This window comes from Lepidothrix coronata, unplaced genomic scaffold (genome assembly GCF_001604755.1).
Source record: "Lepidothrix coronata isolate B3197 unplaced genomic scaffold, Lepidothrix_coronata-1.0 Scaffold29, whole genome shotgun sequence".
Lineage (NCBI taxonomy): Eukaryota > Metazoa > Chordata > Aves > Passeriformes > Pipridae > Lepidothrix > Lepidothrix coronata.
This window is the reverse complement of record NW_016690209.1, coordinates 3,280,889-3,291,429: the sequence shown is the minus strand read 5'-3', so window position 1 is coordinate 3,291,429 and position 10,541 is coordinate 3,280,889. Positions and strand designations below refer to the sequence as shown.

Genomic DNA, 10,541 nt, shown 5'->3' with positions numbered 1-10,541 from the left:
GTCGGGTGAGGCAGCTGCTGATCCTCAACAGGGATCACACCCAGGTCCTGGGGCACTGAGGAGCTGGTGGACAGAGGCTCCCTAGGGCAGGAGGAATTGGGCAGCTTGGACTGAAAAAGGGCCTTTTGAGTCCTGTCTCTACCTCAGCCACCCTCCTCTCCTTGGGGGCAGCCCCAAAATCCCCCTGTCTGGGCAGTTCATTGCCTGGCTGGTGCTCTGCCTGCACGGTCATGGTAACCGAGGGGTGGGATCTGTGCCCCACAAAAGAGGCGGAGGGACTCAAACCTTCCCAGCCCTCCTGTGCTGCTGGGGGACAGTGGAGCCGGGTGAGGTGGGGTGAGATGGTGCTGACCCCTCAGGCTGCCCATGGCCACCACACTGTGTCCGCTGCCACGCTCTGCCCGCGCCGCCGGCGCCCGCAGGAAGGTAAGAGTAGCAAAGCAGACACCGAACGTAACGTGGCCCTGGGCTGTTTGTGCGCCTTTTGTTCGGCAGCACCTTTCATGAATCAGCTAATTAACCACGTTAGGACGGCTCTGCTTCCCCGCCTGAGCTTTATTGGGTAGGGCAGATCTGGGGCACGTGCCAGCGGGAGCCCCAGTCGGCTTTGCCAGGCAGTCAGGCAGCTGAGGGCTCCCACAGCAGCCGAGGTAGGTGACGCCCTGAAGGGGTGCTGGCCATGGGCAGAGGGTGTGAGAGCCTTGTTCCAGTCGCCCTCATTGCAGGCAAGAGCGCCATGCACTCGGGAGCAGGGTCCTGCCTTGCAGCCATGCCTGTGTTTCAGGGAACCTTATGGTGTGATGGACCCGTGCAGAGAGCTCCCCTGAAGCCAAAAGAGTTTTGTGCATCACCCTCCTCTCTCGCTTTTACTCAGCAGCTGTGCTACAGCCCAGCTTGGAGGGCTCCCGGGTGAAGACGTGCTTGGAGGGCGATGAAGATGCAGGTTTATTCCCAATCTCTCTGTGCCAGCACCTGGGCTGTGCACAGCTCCCTTCACTTCCCGGTGTGTCTCTGTGGCCTCTAACTGGGTGCCCAGGCTCTGCAGTGCCGCCCTGCCCTCTCTACCAGGTTTCCAAAGGCTGCCAGTGGGGCTCACAGCCCTCCTGACATGGGGCTGTCCGGCTGGCAGGGAGCAGCCTCTGAGCACATTCCCTGCCCCGGGGCTCTCGCAGGAACAAATGCCCTGTGCGTGGGAAGGCTCTGGTGCCTGCCATGGGAGCTGCTGAGGCCGGAACACCCCGGCTGTGAACAATGAGCCGGGGAAAGCCGCGGCTGCCGGCCGGGATTCAGCGGCTGCTGCCGAATCCGGCCGGTTCCTCTCCTAAGCGCTGCTTGTTCGGCCAGATGCCGATGGCTCCAGCAAGCGCCGGGAGGCAGCAGCTCCAGGTGAGCCAGGGTTTTTGTGAGTGGCTGGACTTTGGGCAAGGCCCTGTGTAGTGAGAGGCTCCCCGTGGCCCAGCCAGGTCCTACCCTCAAAAATTGCCCCTCTCCTACAATACAGCCCTCCCCTTGTGCAGAGCCCTGCATGTGGAACAGGCTGGAGGAAGTTTCCCTCCAAGGCTGTGAAATTCCAGGTGGGAACTTTTTTTGTAAATAAAAGGGGGAATTGCTGTGTTGGTCCCCAAACCCACTTCTCACCCTCAACCTTTGCACAGAGGGTGAGATGGGGCTGCCCTTGTGTCACAGCCAGAACCACCCCAGGGACACGGATGGGTGGTGGCAGTGGTGACACCTGCACCTCTGACCTTCTAGTCTGCTCTTGTACTTTCCGGCCCCACTTTTCCCTTTGCTGGCACCTTTGCTGCCCCAGAGCCACGTTGACCATGTCTCCTGCTCCTTCTCCCAGGGCTCCCAAATCCTGTCAGCCCCACAGGGAGGGGACCCGCAGCTGCCTGGGCCAAGCACAGGCTCCTGTTCTGAGCAAAGGGCCCTTTGCCTGGGTTTTGGGTGGTGTCTGGTCAGACCCCACTGTCCCCCCTGCCCTACCGGGGCCTTTCTGCTGGCTGGCTCCGGGCCCTGATCTCCCCTGATCCTGCCGTTTGCTCCACCGATTCTGCCAGGGAGGCCGATCCCGGCACTGGGGGACTGGAGGCTGGTCCAGGACCAGGAGCGGGTGAGCTGCTCCCAGCTATTTCCCACGAAGCCACTGGAGGGCGGCAGTGACCCGCCGCAGAGGGGCCCGCCGGCTCCAACTGGGCGAACTGGGTAAACTGGGGCAGTTCGGGCAGGGCGGGTGCGGGCGGGCGGGAAGGGGTACCGGAGGTCCTTCAAGGCCGTCTCAGGGTCCGTGTCCCTCCAGAGCCCTATCCCAGGTCTGCTTGCCCCGTGTCGGTGGTCTCTTAAAGCCCCGCGGAGCCTCCAGAGGCCCCGCAGGGATGACGTCCCGCAGGCGTCGGGGAGGTCAAGCGGGTGTGGGAGTTCCAAGCTTGTTTCATAGAATAGTTTGGGTGGGAAGGGACCTTTAAAGGTCACTTAGTCCAACCCCCCTGCCATGAGCTGGGACATCTCCAACCAGTGAGGTGTTGATGGGGCGACCCGTTCTAGTGTTTCATCACCCTCATTGTAAAAAATGTCTGCCTTATATCTAGTATAAATTGACCCTCCTTTAAAGCCATCACCCCTTGTTGTATTGCTACAGGCCCTGCTAAAAAGTCTGTCCCCATCTTTCTTATGGGCCCCCTTCAAGTTCTGGAAGGCTACAAAAAAGTCTCTCTGGAGCCTTCTCCAGACTGAACAATCCCAGCTCTCAGTCTGTCTTCACAGGAGAGCTGTTCCTCCCCTCTGATAATTTTTGTGGCCTCCTCTGTACCCTCTTCCAACAGGGGCAGAATCATCTCCCTTGACCAGCTGGTCATGCTGCTTTGGATGCAGCCCAGGATACAACAGGCCCTTAGAACAGGCACCCAGGGTAGACTTAGTCCCACTGGGAACATCTGTCCCTTTCTTCTGGGTCCTGGTTGTAGCTGAGCCTGGCAGAGGAGGTGCCTGCTCTCTGTCTCTGCTGGAATCTCCCATGCATCTGCCCTAGAACACACAGAGGCACCTGCTCTCAAGACCCTCAACCTTTTTAATTTTTCCTGTTTGGATACCTTTTGTCCCTCCTCTGACTGAGGTACCACCCTCACTGGGTGTCATTCATGCTGGGTGCAGTTTCAGTTGATGTCTTCGTTTGAAGGCTGGCCCAGGATGGTTCATGCTGCTGCCAAGACTCTGCCCTGTGAGTGCCACAGGCTGAGATCCTGTGAGGCTCAAGAGAAAGCTGCTACAGTGGCTAGTGAGAATTAGTGGTCCAGCTTCAATCCCCCTAAAAAATATTTACACTGTATCCCTCCCAACTACACCCAGGGTCTGAATCCAGGGTCTGAAATGATGCCTTTTATGTCCCTGTGACTCCCGAGAAACTCAAGCCCAGCCACAGGACAGGCTGACCAAGGCGTTGAGGGATCATAGAGCTCTCTGGATGTTTAGGAGCAGAAGCTGGAGATGCCCCTTCCCACGATGTCCATGTGCTAGAGCTGGTTACAAATGACAGAGGAAAGCAGGGCTGGAGGAATCTGTCACAGCAAAACTGCTGCTGTGTCATTAAAGCCTCACACACATGGGGATTGTTGGTGTCATCAACTGCAGCCCCAGCGGAGCTCCAGGGAGCTCAGCCCAGCACGGGACTGATGGTGGTGATCTCAGGGGAACACAGGTTTTCCAGAGGGCTTTGAGTGTCCCCAGGCACTTCAAACAGCAGAACAGTGTGTGGTGCTGCTTGAAAACTGGTGACAAAGGGACAAAATGCCACGAGGGATTAACAGACAGAGGGGAGGCCAAGGAGAAGCCTTGGTCAGAGCAGTCAGGACACCTTTCCGACATGGCCAGCTGGAGGAAGAGAAATTTAACCAGGATATGGGGGGTATGGAAGAGGCAGGACTGTGGAAAGCCCTGTGCTGCTGGCTTGAGTGATGGGAGCTTGTGCCCACTGAGAGGTATTTTTGTAACAGAAAGGAAAACACACAGAACTAACATTTCTTCCCTTCTTTGGACGGTAGGAATGTTTTAATTGAGAAATTTGTTTTAATTACATTAGGTGATATCACAGTCTATTTTACAAGTTCAAGGTAAGAGGATGTGTGGACCAGTTACACAGAAATCCAGCAAAAGGATAAAAACCTACAACATGAGAAAAATGAAAAGGTTAACTTAATCCCAAAAGAAAAGCATTGAGAGTTTTGTGTGAGTGGAAATGGGAGATTATACCAGGGTCCAGAAAAGTAGAAAGGATGAGACTAACATAATTTACAGTATTGGTTCTGCATGACCATCGTTTGCCTGTGTTCAGAGACAGCCTCTCTTCCCCATCTCTGAGCAGATGGCCCCGTCTCTGAGGGTTTGGTCTGGTCTTGTCAGAGGAGAAAGCAAAATAACTGATGGGCAAAGGTCACAACCCACGTTGAGCTGGTCCCCAGGGTCACCGCCTACAGGAGTGTCTTCCACTGGATAGTCAGGGGGTTCTGCACCAAGAACTGCATGGAGGAAAACTAAAACATCTCCAAAAAGCCCCATCTCAAACGTAGAAAAGTCTCACTCTGGAAGTGCTTACGAGAAGATCGTCATCATAGAATTTGGTTTCTATAATAACATTACCACTGTGGGAGGAAAGGAGGAGAAAGGAGAGGTGTTAGAAGGACACACAGACAGTGGACAACAGCTGTTCCTCTCCACGTTCCCACACGCCTGGGCTCACACCTTACCCACCCCACAACAGTGCAGCGAGCACCGTGTCCTGGGTCAGTCAGGACTGAAGGATCTCCCAAGCACATTCCTATGTGGAATGTTCCCTCCATCCATCCCTCCCCTGTCATCCCCTCTCTGGGCACAGTACTGCTCAGGCTGCAGAGTGCTCAGACAGCAAACTTCTGCTCACTCCTGTTGCTAAAAATAAACTAGCAGTCCCAGCACCTTCAAGGCCCCTCTCTCCTGCAGGAATTGTGGAAACCAATCGGAATTCTTTTTTTATTCCCTATCTCTGTCCTCTAGTGCTGAGCAAGCTACATCACCCAATTTAACATGTCATTTCCCTCAAGAAGTGCTTAAATACAAACATGCAAGCATATTTTATACAAACTGCAGTGGAAATGTGGATTTGGGTGTGACAGAAACTCTGAGGATTTAACTTGCTGACTTTGGAGACTTTGGTAGACAAAAGTAAGAACTTTTGAGACCATTACAACACCTGGACACCTGAGCAGTGTGATCTGACCATGTCTAAATAACCTGGCTCTTGAACACCAAAGCAGCAGCTCCACCTCTACTGTGGCTCTTGGTATAACACTGGGAAAGCTGCACCTGCTGAGTGTAAGGATTTTGCTGTGGTATGGATCGTGTTGGAACTCAAATGTCAGGGAATGTTCTCAATCTGATAGTCAGTCATCCTGGGAACTCTCGGTGCAGTGCCTTGATTAGCACCAAGTATCACATCTCCACTGTCTCCTGCTATGGGAACACTGAGAGAAACATGAGGTCTTTGGGAATACCAGAAAGTGAGGGGTTCTCCAAGTCCTGGCAGCTGAAAAAGGCTGATTTCTTAGGGCCACAAATTTCCCTTTGGATTTCTTTGGGCTGGGGGTTCTAGTGAAAAGCCTCAAAAATTACTTTAGGACACCTCCATTGAACAGAAGAGAGATCTTGGCTGCCCACTACAAGTGGACATACTTCAGGGAAAGAATGGGACATGGGAAAATCCTCAAGGTCACTTGAGAACTGGACTCTCTTGATTCCCAGTCCTGAGGATGTCTTGATTTCCTGAGATGATCAAAACCAACTTGTCAGGTGTGCTTGTTTCTTTATTCTGACTCCCAAATCTGGCTCCTCCTGTACCGACTGACAGCCACCAGCTCTGGGAGCTGAGGTGTGCAGCACCTCTGAGGTTCTGAGCAGGCTGTGCCAGGAGCACTGTTGGAACACTGATGCTCCCCTGAGTCCACCCTCTCTTTGGAATGTGCTGGGAGTGGAAATCAGTGATGGTAGTTCCCATCCCGATGCCTTCTCTATGCAACTGGCTTTCCTCCAGACAGGGAGCCAGAGGGAAAATGCTGGAGAGGGAGGTCCTCCAGAGGACACAGTGACCTTGCAGTGAGCCTGCTGCTCCCAGTCTGCCTCTTGTTGGCAGCGGGATTCCCAAACCCTTCTGTCTGTGCTGGCAGCGTGCTCCCTGTGTGCCTGCCAGCACCCATCTAGCACTGCAGAGAGGGTGGTTACCCTTCCCAGAGGCCTCCCTCCAGGAGCCTTTTCCATCATCCCACCCAGGCTGGAGCCTTGCTGCTCACACTCAGGGCAATGCCCAGCATGTGTTCCTGTGACACATCCGAGGGATCACTGACCTGCTCAGGAGTCCTTGTGTGAAGAGCAGCCAGGAGCAGACCTTCCTGAGGAAGGTGTGTGAATCTTACTACAGGTGCCTGTAAAATGACTGTTTCCTACCTGTTAAGGGTATTTTACCCCCAGACAGAACTCCGTGTGACTAAATGCCTGGTGTATAAGCCAATTTAGAGACACAAAGCTCAGCAGAATGGTACAGTGATGAAACGAATACTAGAGGAGCTACTACAGCTGATATATTGCACAAATAAAACCATCTTGGACAAGAGTCAGTGATCAATAGCTGACTTGAAAATGGCCCAGACATATGCTGGGTTATTTTTAACCCTGGATGTAAGGGGTATTAAGCTGGAAAACATTTTGAAATCCTTTCATGGTTCCCCTTTCAAAAAAATTAAGCAACTCTAAAAAAGGATCAGTTCCACTTTCTCCAAACCTTTACTACTATATTAATGCAAATTGGACCTATGGGAAGGAAGGTAATGAGGTTAGCTTAGCCTCTTTTATCTCTCAACAACTAACAGTCGTGAGGTGATTCAGAGTTGGTAGCAGTTCCCTCTCCTCGTTCCCACTGTGGCCCCCAAGGAAATGCCACACACTGCTTTTGCTTTGCCTGCTCTCAGATTCTGCAAGGCCAAGGCACTCACGTTAAAACATTAGCTGGCATCATCTGTGATTCAGGTGCTGCCTCTATCAAGGACTGCCAAGTGTTTGTGGAGTTAGGAATCACAAAACCGAATTCAAAGAACCATTCTGCAAAGTAAAAAGAAGATCCAGAGGCATTTGAGAGACGATAAAATCCACAAATGGTCCTTTTGCTTTTCATCCAACAGGCTGGGGAACTCCCTAAACTGTCCTGCTGTGCTGCCAACATTTTACATTTAAATTACTTTGTACAGTTTAAGCTGCACTGAACCCTGCCCTCCTCTTAGAGCAGATACTCCCTTTCTAGAATAGCTGATGGTACTGATTAGGTCACACCACTTCCTTAGCATTCAGTGGAAATTTCATCACACCTAATTGGGAATAGGGAAACCACACTCCTCCCCTTGCAGACATCCCTCCGATCCAGTTGAGATTAAGTGTGCAACTGGTTGCCCAGAAGACACAGGGATCAGTGTTTTATCTGCCCCTCCTCCAGCCCAGATTAAGAGTCAGCAGGGTCAGATGTGGAGTCAGACGTGGAGTCAGAGGCAAAAAAAGGTGGTGGCACTGCCTTAGCCCAGGTAAACCAGAGGCTCCAGCCTGGCAGTGGCCAGCATTCTGAGGAAGAGGCAGGAATTCCAGTAATAGGGGACTCTGAAATAACCTGTTTCCTTGCCTCAGGCAGCTTGTGGTGGATTTATGCCCTCAGGCATGATTACCCAGCTTTTTTGTTTACATAACAAAGTGTTAACACACTTATGAAAAGCAATCCCTAATACTGTGGCCCATTAGTCCTGACAAGATGAGTGCTTCAGTCTACTCTGAAAAATTAAAATCACCATGTCCAACCCATTTTAGTTTCTCTAATCCCCACCACACTGGGTCAGTCCCTGTGCTGCAGCACACAGAGCACATCCATACCTTCTAGACACTGCCCTTTGAAATAAACTTTCTGTTCCAGTCGGAATTTTTCCATTTGTTCTGCTGAGGAAAAGTTTAACTCCCGAGACACTGCTTTGCATTTCAGGATTTTTTTAGGAACTCGAGCTGTGAAACAGATAAAGAAGCATTATTTGGACACAATAAAACAAACCCAGCTGCTGCAGGTACTATTTTTCTGCACTTTGAAATAATGATTAGTGCTAGTACAAGATCATAGCAGCAGGAGAAATGCAAACACAAAGGACTTTGTTTTTACATTTGCAAGAGTGAAATCCAAGATGCAAACAGGTTAATACCTTGCCCAGAGCCAGGAATTTTAAACTTGGGACAGAACCAGGGATACAACACTGATCTCTCAGTCTCCTGGTTCAGTTGTTTGTTACTAAATCCCATAATTTTTCAAGTTGAAATATGAGATGCAACTTAAATTTTTACTTTAGGAAGTGTGTTGAAGATCACAGGCAGCCAAAGGGCTGCTTAGCACACCAAACCTGTGAGCCCTTCCCACTTTTCCTTCCCTTTCACACTGTGCATCCCCAGAGAACCACAAAGGGGTGTTTCTCAGCCCAGCAGCACTTCCTGAGCCACCTCAGAGCTCTGGGAAGTTGTCCTGTAGAAGTACACAAAATGCCTGTTCCTGACACATTGAGACCTACTCAGGCTGTAAAGCTGGGACCACACTAGAGAGTTTAAGAGAGCAATTTGGCAATCCAGGTTTCTGGGCCCTTGCAGTGGGTGAGACACCAAGTGGCAAACTGTACCTTGTAGATATTTCACAAAATTATTTTCTTGTAGAGGTGGAGGAGTAAGAGAAGGGACAGCTTGGGAGCACTGATTAATATGCTAAAAGGTCCTAATCAGGAGAATATGGTGGAGAGTCAATATAGTAAAAACCTCCCAAGCCTGTCGTGTTTCAGTGGTGTGATTGTGCATAATCCTTCCTGCATATTAGAGAATGTTTCACGTAAATTTATTAGAAATAAAGAGGGGAGGGAATACAGCTGGCATGTGCTTTATGAGCCAAACTGTTCCTAAATGGAAAACATATAAAAACATCCATGAAGAGAGAGCAGGCTGGTGTTTAATAAAAAGAAGAGTCTACCAAACCCCAGGCAAATCCATCTAACGTAGAGCAGTTTAATGGAGTAGGACCTTGATATGAAACCAATCTCAAGAGCTGGAGGGTTAGGGAATGTAAGGCAGCATCCTATCCCATGGAGAAGCACACAGCCCACAGTTGGTTAGAAAAAAAAAAAAGAAAAAAGAAGAAATTAAAAGTGTAAGGGAAGAGTGTTAAATGTAAAAGCTCTCTAATTATTTTTAGGGTTCTTTTTTTTCAGCATAGAAATCTGCATGGCACCAGCCTTTACTCACAAGTACAGACTACAGTCTGTTATGATAAATGTCCTTCTGCAGTTTAGTGCAAAATGGCTCATTAAAACTATTCTGCAATTTAGTAATTACATTTCTTTCATCCCCAAGACAGATTGCTGAGTGTGTCTGCTTTAATATTGTAAAACTACAAAATAAAGGATTACTTTGAATACAAGTAGCACTGTGTAGTCTTTAAATAACTTATTTAAGAGATTTTAATTTATATTTATACCATTAAGCAGAAAATTTAACTGAAATTATTTACTTAAAACTCATTTTACTTTTATTTCTCCTTTTTTCTATTAAAAAGACAGGAAAGAAAGAAGTTTGATTCTCATCAGTTAGGTCCATTTTAAGACATGCTGGAATACAGGTAAGCATAGACTTAATCCTAAATTTACTACTGCTTTTGGTTAACTTGAGGATATTCTACACCTGCACATTTATTTAAGCACTTACACAGCTAACATACATTTAGTCAGATGCTTTATGCTGATTAGATTAGAAATGATACATTTCTTATTTATCAAGCAAGTCATTTTGGGTCCAACTGTACTTAGTTAGAAACTGCAATTCAATTAAAATATCCATATCATTATGTTTCCATATAGTTTAATAAAGCTACCTTAAATATTGAGACATGAGAAAGCAAGCTATCTTAGCCAAACTGATTTTACATTTCAGACTACAACTTTGCTTAAACCATGAAAGGACTATTTGTATTTCACGAATGGAAGCTGGCTGTGGCGACTGGGAACAACACGGGATTCTGTAAGTGCTACACCTCAGCAGCTTACTCCAAGATCTGCTTGCATATTGGAAGAAACTAAACTTCACAGATTTGCATCTCCCAAATTGCCTCCCAGTTTTGAATGCCCTGTCACTGAATTGAGTTGACGGGAAAAGCTCCTGCTGTCAAAAGCTGGTTTAGATGATTAATTCCAGTTTCAGGTGCTCAGGCAGTGATTTTCACTACTTAAGGCAGCTTAATGTTAAGGCTTCAGCAGCAATCCAATACCACATTAATATTGTTTTTATTTCATCTAAGTGGTAATAGTAAGTTAAGGCAGTAATACAGTATCATGAGTTGAAACTTAAGAGTTCATTTTATAAAGAAATCTGTACTTAAATCAAATAGAAGTCATACTTAAAAAGAAAATAGAAGTTCTGTTTAAAGGAAATACATTTTATTCACTCTGCTATATATTTGGTTC

The 10,541-nt window shown here is 48.7% G+C and overlaps 1 protein-coding gene across 1 annotated transcript in view; it reads right to left on the bottom strand.

Annotated features, from left to right (window-relative positions):
- Positions 1-4,013: 4,013 nt before the first annotated feature.
- The window catches only part of PDE6D (phosphodiesterase 6D), a 34,038-nt gene continuing 27,510 nt past the window's right edge, over positions 4,014-10,541 (bottom strand). The window contains exons 3-5 of the mRNA XM_017810812.1: positions 7,933-8,058; positions 7,014-7,119; positions 4,014-4,634 (exon numbers count right to left, since the gene is read on the bottom strand). Coding sequence (XP_017666301.1) covers positions 4,553-4,634; positions 7,014-7,119; positions 7,933-8,058 — 314 coding nt within the window. The 3' untranslated portion in view covers positions 4,014-4,552. The remainder of the gene's footprint in view (positions 4,635-7,013; positions 7,120-7,932; positions 8,059-10,541) is intronic.